Here is a 23,017-nt window from a genome sequence, read left to right as displayed (position 1 = left end):
CCCGCATCGAGTCCCCCATCGAGTCCCGCATCGAGTCCCGCATCGGGCTCCCTGCTCGGCAGGGAGCCTGCTTCTCCCTCTGACCCTCCCCCCTCTCATGTGCTCTCTGTCTCTCTCTGTCTCAAATAAATAAATAAAATCTTTAAAAAAAAAAAAAAAAAGAAAGTCAAGGTAATTCCTTGTAAATAAGGCTTTTAATAAATTACAAATATGTAGTAGGTTCTTGTCCATCTACTTCCTAACTACTTAATGCACTGTTGCATAGCAACAATTTTTTTTTTCCCCTGCTTCTTTGTTGGAAGTCTGAGAGTCTGAAATCTGCATTGCCTTGGTTGAGCTTGGGAGTCTTTCTGGTACCAGGGGTGCAGATACCCATTGTAGAAATCAGTAGCTGTTAGTGTTTTCTTGAGCATCACTGATCGAACACCAATCCAGCCATCCTAAGGGCAAAAGACAAACAGTGAATAGGCAGTGGTGGCAAAACTGGTGGTAAATTTTAGCTTATACAACTTTTAAATCGTGAAAACCTACAAATCTTTACCAAATGCCTAGCTGCAGATAGCACTGTACTAAGTAACATATATGATTCTTTGACTCTAAGTTTATTACTGAGTGGTAACAAATGTACAGAACTGTATAAATTACATAAAGGGGGCAGAATAAAGAAGTGTGTCATACTGGCATTGTACTTTACAGTTTTCAGAAAATGTCCATGTATCTTATTATGACTGGTCATCAAAAATATAACCACTCTAAAAGTAGGCAGATCCAATATCATCCCCAGCAGAAATTGATTTTAGAAGAGAAAACTGATGCCCAGGGAGGTGAGTGATTTGTCCGAGGTGACATAACTCGTGGGACTTAAATTCACATGTTCAGACAACCCCAGCTTCTTCTAGGACAGCAAACTGCAGATTTGCAATATAGACCCTATACCGTTCAAGAATAAGCTGAAGAAAGATGAAAAGAGGCTGATGTGGGAGCTCTTTATCTACAGTCTGTGTAGGTCAGATCACCCTATCACACATTTTAAACACGACCTCTTGAGCGTGAAACATCGCACATAAACACCATATGAAGGAAAATACCAGGAAATGGAAGAAATGTGGAACATTTCTCAGGCCATTGTCATAAAATAACAATGGTTCGAAAGTCATTTTAAATAGGTTAAGAAATCTCCTCTTTAACCACTATGGAACAATAAAAGCAAGTAGGATACCTGCACTGTAGTAGTTCGGCTAGATACTCCGCTATGGCTATCTTCTATGATCATCATATTAACAAGATGAGTTGCTAGTTAAACAAGACTTGCTAGTTGTTAACAAGAACTTGTTAATTAAATTACACTGAGAATATACAAGTTTCTTTTAAGAAAGCCTAAACTTACTCAATCTTCTTTCAGTAATAATGCCTTGGTAAAATTTCATCACTTTCAAAAATTATACTAGAGATTCTACTATTTCTTAAGAAAAATTAAACTGTCCAGTGGCTCACTCTGATGGATAAACAGTTGAGTGAAGTCTTAACTAAAAATGATAAACTATAAACTCAGTAAAACGAGTATAATTTAAAACTAAAGGAAAATATACCTTGCAACAAACCAGCAGTATTTGTGACTGTTTGTGGTATATTACTGATCCTGGAATAACAGGTTGTTCTCTTAATTTTGGATCTAAAGAATTGAGGGGTGGGGAGAAGAAGGATATGAGAGAGAATAAATAATTAAGCAACTTCATGGTGCTTAAAAATAAAAAAAAAACATCCCGGGAGGCAGTATTAATACTAGAGGGCATACCTGCTGATGCCCTGACTCTGTAATCCAAACTTGTGATGGAGCCATGGTGCTCTAGTGCATCTCAAACCCAAAGGGAATCTTTCCATACACATAGGAACTTACCTGTCCTTTACCCAGTCTCCCAAAGATCAACCTAAAAATGTCGAATTTAGAAGTTTTGACCATTTGGGGGAAATAACTAGCTACCAGTGGAGAGGTATACAGGAAGCTTACGATCTAAGCTGGCCCTTCCATCCATGATCCAACAAATTAGATTCCTGGGGAACCCCGACTCCCTCTGAGCTGGACCAGTTCCTTCTGTGGCTCCCACTCCTTCAGTCCACCATACTGGGAGGGCACTGATGGGCCTCAGAACGGACTGTCATGAAATGCTACACCCTGGCCTAGGATTCTCACTGAGCTGCCCAGGGATTTTCATTATGATATTCAGCAGAATGAAAATGACCAAGTCATTCTGCACTCCCTGAAAACCTTAGTGTAGGAAATCACAGAGCTTAAAATGGGATAGTAAGACTGCTGTGCCTACTTCCCACATTCTTAGGATGACTGAGTGAAAAAATACACGAGAATGGACACTGCAAAGAATAAGACAATAAATGAGTGTAAACCATTATCATTACTGAACTGACACAAACTAAAAGAATCCTTGTTTTTAGTAAATGTAACCTATGGTAAAACAGACACATTTTCAAATGGAGTATAGTTATTCATCAGCTATTCAAAAGTTAGTACCAGTGAGGACTGAACTATTAACTTCTACCAAATCCAGAAGTTTAATGGTATTATCCATCCAGAGAGTCTGCAACGGAATCTGCAAATAAAATTAAAGAAGGTATTATAATGGAATACACTCAACCCCCAAACCCCTTTCAACTACTGTTTTGCATTAATTTGGTCTGACTTCTCTCCCAGTTACAGAAGAATGGGGAACTAAGTCTCTAAATCTTATGAAACAGAATACAGATGTGACCCTCTACATCAGTCTCCAAGATTGATAAGACCTTAAACACTATTTTAAAAATCAATGTTTAGGGTGCCTGGGTGGCTCAGTTGGTTAAGCGACTGCCTTCGGCTCAGGTCATGATCCTGGAGTCCCGGGATCGAGTCCCGCATCGGGCTCCCTGCTCGGCAGGGAGTCTGCTTCTCCCTCTGACCCTCCTCCCTCTCATGCTCTCTGTCTCTCATTCTCTCTCTCAAATAAATAAATAAAATAAATAAATAAATAAATAAATAAAATCTTTAAAAAGATAAAAATAAATAAATAAATAAATAAAAATAAAATAAAAATCAATGTTTAGGGCACCTGGGTGGCTCAGTCGGAGGAGCTTATGACTCTTGAACTCAGGGTTGTGAGTTTGAGTCCCATGTTGGGCATAGAGCTACTTAAATTAATAAAACGTTTAAAAGAAGTTTTAAAAAATTTAGAAATTATTCTGTACTCCCATCCTGAGAAGTAACCACTGTTAACAATGTGATGTGTATATCCTTGTATTTTTTTTCCTGCAAATATTACAAAAATCTAGAACGTACTCTTACAAGGAGCTTTTTTGCCTAACGAATGAAGCATGGACAACTTTCATCAGTGCATGCATGTCTATTTCCCTCTATATCTGTAGCACAGTACTCCCATCTTGACTATACCATAATTTATGCAACGAATAGCTTTCTGATGGACATTTCAATTATTTTCAATTTCTTGCTACTATTAATAGCAATTTTTCCCAGTGTATGGACTTTTAAACTTGGGTACAGTAATTTTTTCCCCGTGCATAAGTGTTTTTATTTTTATGGAGTAATATTAGCCAGTTTTTTTCTCTCTTGGCTCTAGTCGTTCATGTTAGGCTTAAAAAGGGCTATCCCACACTTTAAGATTATTAAATATTATAAAATTATTCAACTGTGCTTTTCCCTCTGTTCTTTGTGGTTTCACTCTTTTACATTGAAATGCTTGATCCATCTAGATTTTATTTGGACTTTGAAAGGCAGGATTTGAGGGCCTCCCCCTCTAATAGCTAACCAGTTCAGTTGTCCCAACCCTCTTGACTGGATAATCCATCTCACCCTTCCCCACAGTGTGAAATGCCACTTCCGTTACATTTTGATTTCAGACTAATAAAAATTAACATGTACCAGGAAATAAGTTCTCTCAAATTTCTGAAGTAAATAAATTTATTTTCAGACTGTAGCTCAATCCTCTATCTCATAGACAAGGAAAAGAAAGGCCCAGAGAAATGCAGCTATTTTCCCAAGTTTAGACACAGGTAGAGCCTAGGACCAGAATCTAGGTTTTCTCATTCTCAGCATTCAGTGCTCTTTATGACCTTCCCTAAAGAGGACATTTAATTTTTCACAAGAGTTAGATTGTTTCAAAGATTTGAACGTTGACATCAAAGAATTAAATAAATTTGAAGAAAAATTCATAGGTGTTCATGATCTTACATAAAATATGTTTTGGTACAATATCCTCTTCTATAATTTGCTGGCTTATTTTCCTTTCACCCATTTCCAGTAAAAGTCAGGAAACAATTTTTGCATGTGTAACTTTTTTCTTTCAAAGAACACACATGCTGACTAAAGAAAGGTTTGTATTTACTGAGAGTTATAAATATACTAGGTACATAGTTCTTGTTCAGAATATGTACTTCTTGTTCTTGAAGAGGGTAAAGCTCATCCTCACCTTATCATCACAGCATTGCAGAAAGGAAAGGGATGTTAAGAATATAGTCATTTCAGTATCACCATCATTACTGTCAAAATCATATGTTTGCATGGATTTAATTCACAAGTTTATCTCCTTTGATCTTGGCAGTTGTGGACATGGTTATTAACCCTGTTCTAGAGGTAAAAAAGCAGAAACCCAAAGATACGGGTTTTGCTCTTGGTTAGTAAATGGCAGCTCTAGGAATCAAATTTCACCTTCTCTTATAGCACAAGCTTTTTCTCAGTGAAGAGGAAAGGTGAATTGCAGAAGATAAGGATCAATTTTATGGTAATGTGACTGTGTTTAACTTTTTTAAGATTTTGTTTTTAAGTAATCTCTACACCCAATGTGGGGATTGAACTCACAACCCCAAGATCAAGAGTTGCACGCTCTACCAACTGAACCAGCCAGGCACCCCTGTGTTTAACTTTTTGAGGAACTGTCAAACTACTTTTCCATAGCACCTGCACCAGTTTGCATTCCTACCAACAATGTATGAAGGTTCTAAATTTCTCCACATCCTTGTCAATACTTATTGTCTATTTTTTAAATTATAGATATCCTAGTGGGTGTGAAGTGGTATCTCTGTACAGTTTTGATTTGCATTTCCCTAATGACTAATGAAAATGATCATCTTTTCATGTGTTTAGTGGGCATTTACAGATCTTCTTGGAAGAAATACCTATTTAGATGCTTTGCCCATTTTCTAATCACATTTGTCTTTTTGTAGTAGAGTTGTAAGAGATCCTTATATATTCTGGATACTAGACCATTATCAGATATATGATTTGCAAATATTTTCTTCCACTCTATAGGTTGTCTCTTCGTATTCTTGATAGTATTCTTTGAAGCCCCAACAGTTTTTAATTTTCAAGTCTAATTTCTGTATTTTTAGTTTGGTTGCTTGGGCTGTAGGCAACATATCTAAGAACCACTGCCTAATTCAAGGTCATGAAGATTTACCCGTATGTTTTCTTCCGAGAGTCTTACCATTTAAGCTCTTATATTTAGGTCTCTGATCCATTTGGAGTTTGTGAGGTAGGAATCCAAATTCATTTCTTTTGATTGTGGATATCCAGCTGTCTAAGCACCATGTGTTAAAAGACTATTCTTGGGGCGCCTGGGTGGCTCAGTCGTTAAGCGTCTGCCTTCGGCTCAGGTCATGATCCCAGGGTCCTGGGATCGAGCCCCACATCGGGTTCCCTGCTCCGCGGGAAGCCTGCTTCTCCCTCTCCCACTCCCCCTGCTTGTGTTCCCTCTCTCGCTGTGTCTCTATCAAATAAATAAATAAAATCTTTAAAAAAAAAAAAAAAGACTATTCTTTCTCCATCAAACTATGTTGGTACCCCTATCAAAAAGCGATTGACCGTATGTCAATCCTTATGTCAGTATCCCACTGTCTTCATTACTGTAGCTTTGCAGTAAGTTTTGAAATTAGGAAGGGTGAGTTCTTTAACTTTGTCCTTCTTTTTCAAGATTTTTTGGCTATTCTGGGTCTCTTGGGATTCCATATGAATTGTAGGATCAGCTTGTCAATTTCTGCAAAGACGTCAACTGGAATTTTTATAGGAATTGTGTTGAATCTGTGGGTCAATTTGGGGAATAGTGCCATCTTAACAACATTAAGTCTTTCAACCCATGAACAACGAGGTCTTTCCATTTACTTAGGTCTTCTTTACGGCTTATTAGCTCTAAAGTTTCTTTTGGATTCTTTATGATTTTCTATATATAAGGTCATGTCATCTGCACATAGAGTTTTACTTATTCCTTTGCAGTCTGATTCCGTATTGTTTCTTTTTTCTTGCCTAATAGCCCTGGCTAGAACTTCCAGCACAATGTTGAATAGAATTGGTGAGAGTGGACATCTTTGTCTTGTTCCTGATCTTAGGTGGAAAGCTTTCAGGCTTTCACCATTAAATATGATGTTAGCTGTGGGTTTTTGTCAGGTTGAGGAAGTTCCCTTTTTTTTTTTTTTAAAGATTTTATTTATTTGACAGAGAGAGAGACAGCAAGAGAGGGAACACAAGCAGGGGGAGTGGGAGAGGGAGAAGCAGGCTTCCCGCGGAGCAGGGAGCCTGAAGCAGGGCTTAATCCCAGGACCCTGGGATCATGACCTGAGCTGAAGGCAGACGCTTAACCGACTGAGCCACCCAGGCGCCCCGAGGAAGTTCCCTTCTTAGTTTGTTGAACATTTTTATCATGAAAGGGTGTTGGACTTTTGTCAAGTGCTTTTTCTGCAACTATTGAGTAAATTATGTGGCTTTTGCCCTTTATTCTATTAATATGGTGTATTACATGGGTTGGTTTTTGTATGTTGATTCAACCTTGCATTCCTCATATAAACCCTACTTGGTCATGGTATATAATCCTTTTTTATATGTTGTTTAATATAGTTTGCTAATTCTGCTGAGAATTTTTGCCGCTCTATTCATAAGGGATACTGATTTGTGGCTTTCTTTTCTTGTGAAGTCTTTATCTTGTTTAGCCTACCTTAGGTTTTGTACTAGCTGCTCCCTCTGCCTGGAATGCCATTTTCCTCATCTTGGCATGACCGGCTCCTTACTGTCTTTCAAATCAAAGCTTAAATGTCAGTTCAGAGATGCCTTCCCCATCTACCTAATCTAAAATAACCGCCAGTTAGTCTATCACGTTTTCCTATTTTAATTTTCATCAAAGAACTTATCACACTACCTGGTATTTTTATTTATTTGCTTATTTGTTTCTGCCTTCTCACATCATCTTTATCTCTAGTACCTGGTACAATGCCTGACACATAATAGGGACGCCTGGATGGCTCAGTCAGTTAAGCATCTGCCTTCGGCTCAGGTCATGATCCCTGAGTCCTGGGATCAAGCCTTGCGTTGGGCTCCCTGCTCAGCGGGGAGCCTCCTTCTCCCTCCACCTCTGCCTGCCGCTCCCCCTGCTGTACTCTCTCTGTCTCTCTAACAAATAAATAAATAAAATCTTTAAAAACAATTTTGCTTAACGAATGCATGAATAATAGCAGATAACATTTACTTTTGTTGTTGTTGTTGTTTTTTAAAGATTTTATTTATTTATTTGAGAGAGAGAATGAGACAGAGAGAGAGAGCATGAGATGGGGGGAGGATCAGAGGGAGAAGCAGACTCCCTGCTGAGCAGGGAGCCTGATGCGGGACTTGATCCCAGGACTCCAGGATCATGACCTGAGCCGAAGGCAGTCGCTTAACCAACTGAGCCACCCAGGCGCCCAGCAGATAACATTTAATGAGTACCTACTCTTTGCCAGAATCTATACTAGATGCTTTATATACATTATATCAGCCCTAATTTTCAGATGAACAAACTAAAGCTCAGAGGTTAAATAATTTTCCCAAGTCTATCAAATTAGGAAGTGGCAGAGACAAGATGGAACCCAGCTCTGCCTGGCTCTAAAGTCCATGTTCCTTTCTCTATGCCATTCTGCTTTTCTGTGGGAAAAGTACTGGGTTTGAAGTCAGACAGATCTGGTTCAAAACCTGCCTCTCACTAACTAGCAATGTGACCTTGAGCAATATTCAGTAACCATGCATTCTCTACTTTAAACCCAATTTCATCAACTTAAAATCAGATGATACCCACACATGAGGTTGAGATCCTCACTGAAGAACCTGGCATGCTAGAAATATGCAGTGGCAGGTCTCCATCTTAATCAATGTTAATAACAGGTGGCCCATTAAAAACCCCACACTTGATAGGCCCCAAGTTCAAACAACCCAAGAGGCTATCAAAATGAAGGGGGAAAAAAACCCAATACATTTGTCAAAGAACTGAGAATCGAACTCAGGTTTTTTAATAAGTATTTTTTTTAATTTTTAAAAAAGATTTTAAGTAATCTCTACACCCTCAATGTGGGGCTTGAACTTACAACCCTGAGATCAAGCGTCATACCCTCCACCAACTGAGCCAGCCAGGTGCCCCAGGTATTTTAATAAGTATTTAATAAATACTATAAGTATAAATAAAGAACTATTTAATAAGTTACAGTTACAACTCCACTTTGTGTACCATCTGTAGAAATTGAGGATTTAAGAATTCAGTTGTAAAAAAATGGCTACGGGCAGAAAGATATACTGGGAAAAGCACTGGACTAGGCATTAGAAAATTTAGATTCATTATTTTATGATGGGGCACCCTGAAGTTCATTGCTTCACTTTCATTCCTCTCATCTATGAAATGGGTAATAAAACTTGGTTATGGGAAACTGCAGAATATATATGTATATTCAAAAGTGCTTTGTGGGGTGCCTGGGTGGCTCAGTTGGTTAAGCGACTGCCTTCGGCTCTGGTCATGATCCTGGAGTCCCGGGATCGAGTCCCGCATTGGGCTCCCTGCTCGGCAGGGAGTCTGCTTCTCCCTCTGACCCTCCCCCCTCTCATGTGCTCTCTCTCATTCTCTCTCTCTCAAATAAATAAATAAAATCTTTAAAAAAAAAAAAAGAAAAGTGCTTTGTGAATTCTAAGGCCCATATAAAAACTTGAAGTTTAAAGAATATTTAAAAAATGAATTTCATATACGCAAAAGAATTTTTGAAAGCAAGGACTCGAACATATTTGTACACCAGTGTTCACAGCAGCATTATTCACAATAGCCAAAAGGGGGAAACAACCCAAACCTCCGCTGACTGATAAATGGATAAACAAAATGTGGTATATTTTTCAGACTTAAAAAGGAATGACATTCTGCTACATGGTACAGCATGGATGAACCTTAAGGACATTATGCTAAGTGAAATGAGCCAGACACAAAAGGACAAATATTGTATGATTCCACTTATATGAGGTACCTAGAATAAGCAAATTCTAAGAGGCAGAAAGTAGGATAGTGGTTACCAGGGACTACAGGAAGGGGGCTGGGGGAATTAGTGTTCAGTGGGTACCGAGTTTCAGTTTGGGACAATGAAAAAGTTCTGGAGATGGATAGTGGCAATGGCTGCACAATGATATGAATGTACTGAATGCTACTTATTTATACACTTAAAAATTGTTAAAATGGTAAATTTATGTTATGTATATTTTATCAGATTAAAAGTTTTAAGAATAAAATGAATTTCAGGATTCTTAGGTTTAGTTGAGATTCATTCCTAAGTAAAAGTATTTTGAAAATGAATTAAACACACACACAATTAGGTAAAACTGCAATCTGACTTCCAACTTACTATAGTTCCAATGGCACGATGAAGTCTGAGTATTTGCTCTGAAGTTTGTTCCTCCCATTTTATACAGCTGGTACCAGCAGAAATCTTAGGGGCTACAGGACAAAGCCAAGAGCAAGAATAAATATCAGATTCTATGTCCATGAACTGATAACTATTTTTTTTTTAAGATTTTATTGATTTATTTATTTGAGAGAGAGAGCACAAGCAGGGGGAGTGGGAGAGGGAGAAGCAGGCTTCCCGCCGAGCAGGGAGCCCAATGTGGGGCTCGATCCCAGGACCCTGGGATCATGACCTGAGCCGAAGGTGGACGCTTAACAACTGAGCCACCCAGGCGCCCCTGAACTGGCAACTATTGATGCTGAATGATACAAGAGAACTTGTATTATTTTCTCAACTTTTGAATATATTTGAAATTTTCCATAATATAAAGTAAAAATAAATCAATCATACAAATACTAAAAGAAAAATGGGTGAATTTCTTTGTAACCTGGGAGTAGAAAAAGCCCTTCTAACAATGACTCAAAATCCAGAAGCAATTAAAGAAAAGAATGACAAATATGACTACATAAAAATAAGCTTTTAATAAAAATAAACTTTTGTAAGACAAAAAGAAAGGTCATAAATCAAGTCTAAAAACAAATGACAGGGGCGCCTGGCTGGCTTAGTTTGTAGAGCATGAGACTCTCAATCTTGGGTTTGTAAGTTCGAGCCCCACGTTGAGTTTAGAGATTACTTAAAAAACAACAACACAACAACCAAAAAACAAACCAGAAAGTATTTGTAATTTTTATCACAATACTTTAGATCTATTTATAACAAATATAAAATTTATAATTACATGTAATCTAAAATATATATCTATGTAATATTAATATAATATCTAGGACTACTTTATATCTGTTATGTAGATTTATTTATATCTATCAAATAAAGTACTCCTAAAAACTGAGAAGAAAAAGACCAAAAATGTGATAGAAAAATGGGCAAAAGATATAATGCTCCTTCCTGGAAAAAAGAAATCCCAAGTAGTCTTTAAACATACAAAAAGATCCTCAACCTCACTCACAGGAGTAATGTAAATTAAAACTACTCCAAGATGCAATTTCTCATCTATTGGATTTGGAAGTAACATATGCTTCAAGTTATTTATAATGGCCATTATTTGAAATAGCAAAAGTTTGGAAACAAACAAAATGTCCATCAACAGGGGATCTGTTGAATAACTTATGATACATCCACATAAGTGAGAACTATGCTGCCATAAAGAGGAACAAGGAAAATCTCTTCTTATTGATAGGAAAGGATTTCCAGGGTACACGGTTAAGTAAAAACAAAAACAAAAACCAACCAACCAAACAAACCCAAAAAACCAAAGGTACAAAAGAGTATATATTTTATGCCACGTTTTGTGAAAGAATAAAGGAAAAATCAATTTAAAAATATGTGATATTTGCTTATTTTGATAAAAGGAAACAACTGGAAGGCTAAATCATAAACTCATAAAAATACTCACTCATGGGGGCACCTGGGTGGCTCAGATGGTTAAGCGTCTGCCTTCGGCTCAGGTCATGATCCCAGGGTCCTGGGATCCAGCCCCGCATCGGGCTCCCTGCTGGGAGGGAAGCCTGCTTCTCCCTCTCCCTCTCCCCCTGCTTGTGTTCCCTCTCTTGCTGTGTCTCTCTCTGTCAAATAAATAAAATCTTAAAAAAAAAAAAAAAAATACTCACTCATGGAGGGAAACAGGGAGGAGCAGCTAGGGATGGAAGTGAGACTTCTCTGAGTATAGTTTTTCAAAAGCTTAAATTTTTTAATCATAGAGATGTTTTATATGATTCAAAAAATAAAGTTTAATCATAAAGAGAAAAAAAAAGCAACTCTGAAAATTGAAAACAAACTGAAACAAATAAACCTAACTATATATCAAACTGGGTAACAAAACCACATGGGAAAAATAATCATCATCTCCAGTAAGTTTTGGACACAGTACTCTGATTGCATACTCTTAGCAGGATATAGTCTATGGGCAAAAACAAACAAACAAACAAAAAAAACCTGCAGAGGAATATGAAATATACTCAGCAATTTTACTGTTTTAATACCACTGGTGTTGTAATTTTGAAACTATTTTATGCCTAGCAATTAAATAAATAGGTCAGTATTAACTTTTGAAAAGATATTCAGTTTAAAATATAAGAAAACCCCTGAAATTTGGGGCGCCTGGGTGGCTCAGTCGTTAAGCGTCTGCCTTCGGCTCAGGTCATGATCCCAGGGTCCTGGGATCGAGCCCCACATTGGGCTCCCTGCTCAGCGGGAAGCCTGCTTCTCCCTCTCCCACTCCCCCTGCTTATGTTCCCTCTCTCACTGTGTCTCTTTCTGTCAAATAAATGAATAAAATCTTAAAAAAAAAAAAAAAAAGAAAGAAAAACCCTGAAATTCAAAATTTGAATGGCGGGGGGTGCTGGGTGGCTCAGTCAGCTGAGTGACCCTTGATTTCAGCTCAGGTCATAATCTGAGAGTTGTGGGATCGAGCACTGCATTGGGCTCCATGCTCAGCCCAGAGTCTGCTTGTCCCTCTCCCTCTGCTCCTCCCCCTGCTCTCTCTCTCTCTCTCTCAAATAAATAAAATCTTAAATATTTGAATCAGTAATGGTATGAACTCAAATATTATTTAAAAAATATAATGCCTCACCTTGTCCATTGACACCTTATCTTGGAACACACTGTTGTACCAGATGGCTTCTAAATACCACCCCCCACTAAAACAAACAAGGGGGAGATGGTTCATTCCAACATGGGACAGAGAATTCATAAGGTGAGTCTGGGACATCTTATAAAAGAAAGCAAGGAAGCACTCAAAAACTAGTTGAGGCTGTCAAAAGGATTCAGGACCCAACTTTAGGGGGCTCCCACTGGCCAAATTTGGGATGACTTGAGCAGGACAAAGAATTATAAATATAATTAACTGTAAAACACAATAAGTGAAAATCCATGAGTCAAATCATAATTTAAAAAACTCATTTGCCACCATAATTGAAGGTGATTGTGGCACCAACTTTTTTTTTTTTTTAAGATTTTTATTTATTAATTTGACAGAGAGAGAGGGAACACAGCGAGAGAGGGGGAGTGGGAGAGGGAGAAGCAGGCTCCCTGCTGAGTGGGGAGCCCAATGCGGGGCTCGATCCCAGGACCCTGGGATCATGACCTGAGCCGAAGGCAGACGCTTAACCGACTGAGCCACCCAGGGTGGCACCAACTTCTTACTCTAAAAATTGGTAGAGAAAGAATTAAGCATTGATCCTGCCATTTTAGGATGAACTAAGATTCATCTTCAATTAGTGAGGAAAAGCTCTTCTTTACAGAATATTCTTTACATTATTCTTTACAGAATAATGCCAAATATTAAAGGTAAAAGGAACTGGAAAATCACCATTTTGCAATCCCTAATGATATAATTCATTCAGGGAAGAAGCACCAAGCCATGCCAAAATCATTATGTGAAAGGTTGTTAGAGAACAGGATGTTTGCATGGTGCCAAAGCATTACCCCACAGATTACCTGCCAACTGCAAAGGGAAAAACAAATCTTTACAATGGACTCAACCAAGTGATCAAACTCAACTTCACCAGCCTTGATGCAACCTGGTATTATGGCTCACTGATGTGACATCCAAAGACTAGAGCAGAGAGAGGTGACACTTCTCGGAGTATATCCTTTTAAACAGTTTTGACTTTTGAATCATGTAAATGTTTTACATAGTCAAGAAATAAATCATAAATAAAAATAAAAAGCAATCCTTAAAATTAAAAACAAACTGAAACAAATACCACTGGAACACAATATCATCTATGAAATACTCTTTCCAAAAACTTCAAGCCTAAGTCTAATCAAGCCTTTAGAATTTCCAATTCACAAGAAATATAAAGGCTAGAAAAACAAGTTAAACAACACTAGAAGGAAATAGACAACTAGCCTATTCTCTTCAAAAAGTCAATGACATGGAGGGGGAAAAATAATGGAGGAATTACTCTGGATTAAAGAGACATACCAACTAATTATAATTAGATACTAGTTTGAATAACTATACAGCTAAAAAATAAGTTTTTAGACAATTAGGAACATTTATGTACTGGATATTAGACGCTATTAGGGAACTATTCATTTCTCTTAGGAGATGCATGTTGAGGGATGCTTGGGTGGCTCAGTCAAGAAAGCATCTTGGGTGGCTCAGTCAGTAAAGCGTCTGCCTTCGGCTTGGGTCTTGATCTCAGGGTCCTGGGATCAAGTTCCGCACTGGGCTCCTTGCTCAGCAGGAGCCTGCTTCTCCCTCTGCCTGCCGCTCCCCCTGCTTGTGCGCTCTCTCTCTCCCTCTCTCCCCCTCTCCCTTTCCCTCTCCCTCTGACAAATAAATAAATAAAATTTAAAAAAAAGAGAGATGCATGTTGAAGTATTTACGAACAAATGAAAGGTTATGATGCATACTTCCAAAGGAAAGCAGAAATTTAAAATATATATATACTAAATAAACACGTACACATAGAGAAAGAAAATATGACCAAATATTAATGATTAATCATTACTGAGTCTGGGTTAAACAGGTATTCATCTTTTTTTTAAATTAAAGATTTATTTATTTATCTTATTACCTTAGACAGAGTGAGGGAGCGGCAAAGGGAGAGGAAGAGAGAATCTTAAGCAGACTCCCCACTGAATGCAGAACCCGATGTGGGGTTTGATCTCATGACCCTGAGATTATGACCTGAGCCAAAACCAAGAGTCGGATGCTTAACTGACTGCGCCACCCGGGTGCCCTGGTATTCATCATCTTTTAACTTATCTCTGTGTTTGGTACTTTTCAATATAAAGAATAGGGAAAAAATTTCCAATCCTTCAAGAGACTACATGTTAAGAGGAAAAGGGAGGGGCGCCTGGGTGGCTCAGTTGGTTGAGCGACTGCCTTCGGCTCAGGTCATGATCCTGGAGTCCCTGGATCGAGTCCCGCATCGGGCTCCCTGCTCGGCAGGGAGTCTGCTTCTCCCTCTGACCCTCCCCCCTCTCATGTGCTCTCTCTCTCATTCTCTCTGTCAAATAAATAAAATCTTAAAAAAAAAAAAGAGGAAAAGGGAGACTATACCAGCCATTCTTTGGAAAGGGACATACAAGTGGGCACTCAATCTTTAGTCAAAATCAAGGGCAATGTGCCAGTGAAGTCAGAGCGTTCAGGTGCTATCATGACAGACAAAAACCGCGTGAAAGGGTAAGGGTCTCTGCAGCCTTCACTCACCATGTGTCACTCCCTCAGTTGGCTGCTGCCTTCCACTGCTCAAACTCTCAGGCAAATTTCTCAAAACTGAAATAAGCTTAAAAAAAAAAGGGAGAGCAACATATGCAAGATGAAAAGAACAAAAGCAGAGATACATTATAATTGAGTACCATGACATTATGGAAAGCTTTGAAGGAGGTGTGTGGCAGGGCAGGGCGGTAAACTGCCTTAAGCTGTGATGAGACAAGTCTCCTCAATGGCGTCTCAGTGGAGATGCTGCTCTCTGCAGAGGACAGAGCAAAGATGTGCTTCCAGAGAATGCCGAGCTTTGCTGGCTATGCAAGCTCTTCTTGTCAGGACAATGTGTGCTCGGGAATCCACACTCTAACTCCTAGGAGGGAAGGCAGTGGAGCCTCAAAGAAGGAAAATGTACTCTGGAGCCACACAGTTCTGGGTTCAAATCCCAATTCCACCAGCTTGTCTCCTCCTCTGGGAATAGTGTCAGGCGTCCACGTTTACTGTGAGGTTCGTGGTATGAGGAGAAAGTTACTTGACTTGTGTGGCCTTCAGTGTCATCATCCTTAAAAACTGGCGACAGTAAGAGGCTACCTCAAAGTCTGTTTGTTGGGAAGGTAAAAAAAAAAATAAGTCCACAGAGGATCCCGAATAGTCCTGGCACACAAGCCCGTGCTCGAAAAGCGAGAGCCACTATTATTACAATACCATTTCTGAGGCGAGTGCCTAGATTGGGAAGCACCATCTAGATAGTTGGGGAAAAACTACCCTCCACAGAAAATTAACTAGTTCATACGAAAATCAGTGATTTGGTTATTAAGCGCTGACTCAGACCTCCTGTATGCAGATTCGAGCTATACAAAGCCAAAGAGTTCATTTACAGCGAGGGGGTCAGCAGAACTCCAGGGCGTATGGAGGCAGTGACCTCAGCGCAGGCGCAGAAGTGGAGGAATGCAGGGTCACTGAGGGGATGGCTATTGGCCAGTCTGACAGGGGCGCCAGGCCAGTCTGAGAGCCGGAGGCTGAAACTGGGAAGCAGCGTCTAATGGCCTCACTGGAACTCGGGGGCCCACAGAAGCTCACGTGTTTCAGGAGAGCCTGTATTAAGTCCCCACTCTGTACATTTCCCAAAGACTTACATGAGCAATGCCAACCTCAATTTTAGGAAGCAGGGAGAGAAATCAATTAAAAGAAACAAAAAGCTGAAAATGACGCACTACAGAAGTGTTCTTTGCATCACTGACAGGCAGGAGACCCAGGAAATGAGCACAAAGCAGTGGGATGTTAGAGAACCATACCATGTTGGCCCCCAGTCTCGACAGCACTTCCTCCAGTTCCTTGGCGGTGCTCTTAGGTGGCACAGGAACTGCCTCCTGTTTGAGAATTGGGCCGACATCAAACCTACCAAAAATCAAAAGCAAATAACAACATTACCATTCCTTCAGATCAACAGGTTTATCTACATGAGTGTTTACATACCACAAGGATAGTTTAACCCTGGCTGTGGATTTGACTGTTTAGCAAAAGAGAAACGTCAGTTTAAGAGAAGGGAAAGCAAAATCTGGCCTGTACTCAGATTTTAAATCTATTTTTTTTCTAAAGGAGAAAAGTATGGGAAGTTGCATATCAGGGATTTAATTGCAGCTGCAAATAATTCCACCTTTAGTAATAAACAGTATTTTAAAAGCTTCTATTTATACAATGAGGACATAGAGCAAAAAATTTATTTTCCAAGGAAGTACCATTAAAAAATTCATAATGATTTCTTTCTATATTTCCTTTCTCAAAGGACAAGAGTTTTTTTTAATTAATTAATTTACTTTTATAATGTATTATTTGTTTCAGGGGTACAGGTCTGTGATTCGTCACTCTTACACAATTCACAGTGCTCACCATAGCACATACTCTCCCCAATAAAGGACAAGAGTTTTGCCTGGATTCTAATCATTGGTGATTATAAGTAGGTACAAGTGTATTTGCATTCCCACAGTCTTACATTTTACACTAAGCTCCCTAAAAACTGGCTATCAACTTTTATTAGAAATATGCTTCATTTTATTTATTTTATTTTTTTAAAGATTTTTAATTTATTTATTTGACAGAGAGAGAGAGAGAGACAGTGAGAGAGGGAACACAAGCAGGGGGAGTGGGAGAGGGAGAAGCAGGCTTCCCGCTGAGCAGGGAGCCCGATGCGGGGCTCGATCCCAGGACCCTGGGATCCTGACCTGAGCTGAAGGCAGACGCTTAACGAGTGAACCACCCAGGTGCCCCAGAAATACGCTTCATTTTAAATACTTAACTTTGTGGTTGTTAATTCTATTTCCAACCTGAGAGCTTTAATAAAATGCTTACTATTTTACAAACATCCACAAAAAACAGAGTGAGTAGTCTCTTGAATCCCCATAACATCATCCAGAGTTTAGAATTATCAAAGTTTTACAACTCATTTCATCTGTCCCTCTTGTTTTCTGAAGTAAGTTAAAGCAAATCCCAAGTATGCAGTTGTTCTTGTGAAGTTGTGAATTTTCTATGGGGACATTAGGTGATAACAGATAGAAGCTTAATATAATCCTGTTTTAGACTATAGTAGGATAAAAAAATCAAATGTTTAAGATAAATACACACTGGCATATACTGTAGTCTTCAGGTTCCAAAAATTTTTTGACCATAGAAACCAAGGCCAGCAGAACCAAGATTGATTACAACTCATATACAAAAATCCATCTCTCATTTGCACAATGTTCTTTATAGAAATCCGGCTGTTAGTACTATAATTTCTTCCAGTTAACAAGTCAAACATTTCACAAGGACTTACAGAGGCACTACATAACACCAAGCCACATATAGTTTATATTAGCAACCAGGAAAAGACAGAGAGGGAAGGCACTCTGGAGTTAGAGGAATTAGTGAGCACCATCCATTCATCCACTTCCACATCCCCTCCAAACAGACTGACATCAACATTCAAAACCACAAAGTCTAGAGACAAGAAAATATCTTCTACCTTTTAGGCCTGATTTGCATAATCGTTACTCCAGTAATTGTGTCTCCGTGAAGCACGGTATGGATTATAGGGGCTGGACCACGCCACCTCGGGAGGCAACTGGGATGGACATTCAAGATGCCACTGAGTCAGAAAAGGCAGAAATTAGTGTGCAAGTGGGCTTTACCATTTAGTTCCTGTGACCTAAACAAATATGCGACTTTTCATCATTACACTTCCCCGGAAAGTTTGAAAAACAAAGTTGAATCTAGTCTTATACCACCTGTAAAGGGAGCCAGAGATTGTTTACTCTCTTATAAGAGACCAGTGAAACTCAATTAAAAACAGAAAAAGAACAACTATTCACTGTCCCAAAGATGTTCCACAACAGTCTGTGATGTCTGAGAGTTTTTAAAGATTTTATTTTTAAAGTAATCTCTATACCCAACATGGGGCTCGAATCCACAACCCCGAGATCAAGAGTCACACGCTCCACCGACTGAGCCAGCCAGGCATCCCTGGGAGTTTTTAAGTAAAAGCAAAAAAACACCTTTTATACTCTAGGAGGAGAAGCACTCAAACCCTCCTGTGCATCTCATGGACAACGTGATTATAGTTTAGTCCAATTACCCTGTTTCATTTAGTTTTCATAGAGAATGCCTAAAACAAGCTGCTTGAATCCCCATCCAATGATCTATTCACATTTGCTGTTTATCCCAACACACCTATTGCCCATAGATGAACAATTTAAATCATTTACTAAGTAAGCTGATTAGTTTGATGATCTCTCCACCGCAGGAATATGCACTTGAGAGTGCATGTATACGAGAGTCTTATACTCAAAATTCCACTGTTCAGACCCACCTCATTCACCCAACAAATATTTACTGAGCACAGTCCATGTGCTGGGAATACAAGCGACAGTGAACCAAAGGAGGAAAAATACTGCCCTCAGGGAGCTTACATGCCAAGAGCGGGAGATAAGCAATACAAAACTGTGTAAAAAGTTTGCCAGATGGTTCTAAGGGCTGTGGAGGAAAATAAAGCAGAGAAGAGGTAGGAGTACTGGGTGGGAGACAAAAGTTTTCACAGGGGTCACAGAAAGTTTTACCAATAAGGAGACACTTGAACAAAGCCGTGAGGAGGTAAGGGAATAAGCTATGCAGATATTCCAGGCAGAGGAAACAGTAGTATCTTGAAGAAGGTAAATGTTCAGCAAGTTCAAGGAACAGCAGAGAGGCTAGTGTGGCTGGAGTGGAGTGAACCTGAGGAGTAACACGAGGAGATGAGGCCAGACAGCCAGGAGGGGACCAAGGTCAGTAGGTAGGTCCTTACAGGCCCCTATAAGGATTTTGATGACTTCTGTGTAAGAACGTTGAGCAGAGTGACATGATCCAGCCTCTGCTTTAGAAGGATCACTTTGGCTGCTGGGTTGGTAAAAGACTGAGAAGGCCAAGGGCAGCAGACATCAGGCAGGGGCTACTGCAGAACCCGACAGGTGAATTCTATCTAGAATTCAAAGGCAGAGCCAATAAGATTTCCTGATGGACTGGATGTGTGGTGTGAGAGAAGGAATCACGAGCCACTGAAAGGTTTTGAGTCCGAACAACCAGAGGGTGGAGTTGCCATTTACTGAGATGAAGATTTGGGGAGGAGCAGGTTTTGGGCAAAAGTTCAGGAATGTAGTTTAGGACATCTTAAATGTAAGGTGCCTATCAGACACCCAAGCAGAAGTGTGCAGGAGGTGGTGGGTATCAGGGGCCTGGATTTCAGGGAGAGATCTGAACTGGAGGGACACATTGGGGAACTGTCAGCATCTATATGGAATTTAAATGAAGGTGGGTGAGAGCCCAGAGATCAAGAGCATCACACATTTCAACAATTCATGACACTAACAAAATTTTTTTATCTTAAAATAGTAAAGAAAGCAGAATTAGAATTCAAATCATGCACTTTAGACACCAGGCCCATACATAAAGATCAAGGCCTCTATACTATATTCCCTTTAAAAAAAAAACTTACTAGGGAAATTTAAGAATAAGAGCCTCACTCAAAAGTCGGCCAAATGAAGCTACTACTCCAACGTCGTACTCTCCGGATCCCACATCTGGCCACTCATACACTGGAAGCTGAGACTGGACAGCATATTGCTTCACTGGTAGTCCTTTTGGGGATGGGGAGGGCACTGTGACCACCTCCAATTTTTCAATTAACTCTTCCTCTTTGTTTTCTCTAAGTTGGAAAGATTAGAAGAAAATAGGAGTGTTAGGACAATGACTCAAAGCTAAAGTACTTCACATACTTCCATAGTACTTTTATGGTTAGATTCATGAGACATTTAAGGGTAAATGATTAAAAACTAGTACACTGAGAGACTGAGTTTTTGTTTTTTATTTAATTTTAATTATTTGTAATTTAAAGAGCCACACGTGGCTAATGGCTACTGTTTGGATAGCATGGTTCTAGAAATTTCCTGTGCAAAGAGAAACATATGGTACATTTTACACAAATAGGATATTGCTTATACTGCTCTACATTTTGGTTTTTCCCTCTTAACAACACTATATTACTATTATGTGAGTCTTTTAAAAAAGTGGGTCAAATATACATCTGCTTGTATATCCAGCAAACATTTCTAGAATAAGAAACTGAAAACAGTGGCTGTCTCTGAAGAGAGGAACTAGACATGGAAGATAGAGGTGGAAGGAACTGACTTCTCACTGTATGTCCTTTGAACCTTTTGAATTCTGTACCACAACCATGTGTTAGCCAAACAAGAAATACTTTTATTTTATTTATTTTGAAAGATTTTATTTATTAGAGAGAGAGAGAAAGAGCGCACACGGGAGGCAAGCAGGGAGGAGGGGCAGAGGGAGAGGGAGAAGCTGACTCCTCGCTAAGCAGAGAACCCGACACGGGGCTGGATCCCAGGACTCTGAGATCATGACCTGAGTTGAAGGCAGCCGCTTAACCGACTGAGCCACCCAGGCGCCCCTCGATCCAACAAATACTTAAAAAAAACAAAAACAGGGGCGCCTGGGTGGCTCAGTCGGTTAAGCGACTGCCTTCGGCTCAGGTCATGATCCTGGAGTCCCAGAATCGAGTCCCGCATCGGGCTCCCTGCTCGGCAGGGAGTCTGCTTCTTCCTCTGACCCTCCTCCCTCTCATGCTCTCTGTCTCTCATTCTCTCTCTCTCAAATAAATAAATAAAATCTTAAAAAAAAAAAAACAAAAACAAAAACAAAATATATCCCATGGACATCATTCCATAGCAGTACATGTAGTACTACCTCTTTCTTTTTACCTGCTGCATCGTAGTCCAGTGCCCAGAGGGTGTTAGTTTATTTACCAGTTACTACATCACGTGTTGAGGAGTTATGAGAAAAGGAGTATATAGGAGGGCCCTAAAGACAAAGCACAGGAGTAATGGAGCTGCCAAGCAAAGCATCAGCAGAAAGGTCACATGCCATGAGATTCTGGAAACAATCTGCGGAAAGCATTTTGTGGAGAGTACATCATGGAGGGTGTGCAGAAGGAACATGTGTGAAGGGAGCGTTTCAGGGTGTGTGCACAGAGCAGAGTGGTGGAGGGAGGAATAGGATAGGAGGGGATTGATGGGGTTGTGGATAGAAGGGGCTGCTGTGAAGAAGACTTGATGGAGATGACAAATGAGTGTGGGGGGTGCATCAGGAAAAAACGCTGTGGAAAAATAACAAATGGAGGTTGGGAGAAGGCAGGCAGAGCAGTATAGCTGGGTCAAGCCACCATATAGCATGGACTCTCAAAACAGGTTGGATCTCAATCCCCTCCCCCACCCCAGTAAATGGCATTTGTTAAATCGTAGAAATACTAAATGAATACCTAAGAGTTCTGATTTATGAATTTATTCAGTTGGAAATAGTTCGTTTTTGGACTGTGTCCTCATTTCAGCCCCAGAAAACTGGGTCCCGTTGTATACAGAGAGGAGATGGGGAGGGGAGCGGAGAAGTGAGACATGGGTGTGCATGTGCCCGATAAGAAGCCCTGAGGATTGGAGGGTACAAATTAAATGAATAGGAGGCAGAAGGAGGAATTGGAAAGAGGAGGCCTTCGAAGTCAGAACCCGTTTCAAGGCCCGACCTGCTCAGCTGATGACCTTGGACAATCGCTTAACCTCTCGGAGCTCCAGTTTCCTTACACACAAATGGGGCAAGGAGGTGGTGGCAGAGGACAGAGGCGATGTGTGCAAAGCGACTAGCGCCGGCTTGGCACGTGGGGCACCCGCTAGCGCTTGGAGAACGAGAGACAGAGCCCGGTGAGGGAGTGTAGACCGGAGGGACCAGGCGGGTGCCGTGCACCTTCCGGGCGCCTGGAGACGCGGAGATCTGGGCCCAGACCCTTCCGGCTCTGCTGCTTTCGCTGGCGCGGAGGGTAAACCCTCGGGGCCGGCCGCACAGGCTCGGCATCAGCGTCTTGGGCAGCCGGGCCCCCCAAGCCCCGGCCCTGGTACCTGGCGGCGTGCAGCGCCCGCAGCGCCTCGCGGGCGAACTGGTCCGTGCCGAAGAAGAGCACCCGCCAGGGCGGCTTCTCGCGGACTCGGACGCCCCGGCCATCCTCCCCGCAAGGGGAGCCGCCGAGCCCGGCCAGCGCTCGCCACTGGGGGCTCGGCTTACCGCCCGGACCGCCACCCACCGGCCGGGGCCCCCAGCAGCGCCGAACCAGCACCCTCATGACCTCCGGGGGGGGGGGGGGGTGGCCTATCCTGCGCAGGCGCCTCGAGGTAGAAGGGGGGTGCGCGTGCTCGGCCGGAGGGGTGGGGCCGGAGAGGAGAGCTGATGGGCGTGGTCTGCTAGCGACTTGGGGCGTGGTCTGTGTGGTTGGAGGTGTGGCCTGTGTGGTTGGAGGCGTGACCCGCCTGCGCTCGAGCTCCGGTAGGAATTTGCCGGCTCGAGCCTCCCCACGGTTTTTATTGCATTTGTTTGCACGATTTAGGCAATTTCCCCAAAAGAGCTCTCTTGGGAGCAAATCATGTGTTTTCAGACAATGAAATATCATTTATTACGTAATTATGATAATTAATATTTACTGAATATTTACTGTATGCCATG

The 23,017-nt window shown here is 40.8% G+C and overlaps 2 protein-coding genes across 6 annotated transcripts in view; one reads left to right on the top strand and one right to left on the bottom strand.

Annotated features, from left to right (window-relative positions):
• The window catches only part of SLC51B (SLC51 subunit beta), a 52,180-nt gene that overhangs the window by 9,077 nt on the left and 20,086 nt on the right, over positions 1–23,017 (top strand). The window lies entirely within an intron of this gene.
• MTFMT (mitochondrial methionyl-tRNA formyltransferase) lies at positions 176–22,676 on the bottom strand. The gene is made up of 9 exons (XM_045899865.3): positions 22,420–22,676; positions 19,953–20,162; positions 17,952–18,074; positions 16,246–16,348; positions 14,954–15,029; positions 9,673–9,764; positions 2,528–2,606; positions 1,590–1,672; positions 176–440 (listed from the first exon to the last, which is right to left on the bottom strand). Exons 1-9 carry the CDS (start codon positions 22,638–22,640, stop codon positions 243–245), a joined length of 1,185 nt encoding a protein of 394 aa, XP_045755821.1. The 5' UTR covers positions 22,641–22,676; the 3' UTR covers positions 176–242.

Source organism: Mirounga angustirostris, unplaced genomic scaffold (assembly GCF_029215605.1).
Source record: "Mirounga angustirostris isolate CCGP_5_RB_7025 unplaced genomic scaffold, mMirAng1.0.hap1 SCAF_9, whole genome shotgun sequence".
Taxonomy (NCBI): Eukaryota; Metazoa; Chordata; class Mammalia; order Carnivora; family Phocidae; genus Mirounga; species Mirounga angustirostris.
The sequence above is the reverse complement of the archived record's forward strand: the minus strand, read 5'-3'. Positions and strand labels throughout refer to the sequence as shown.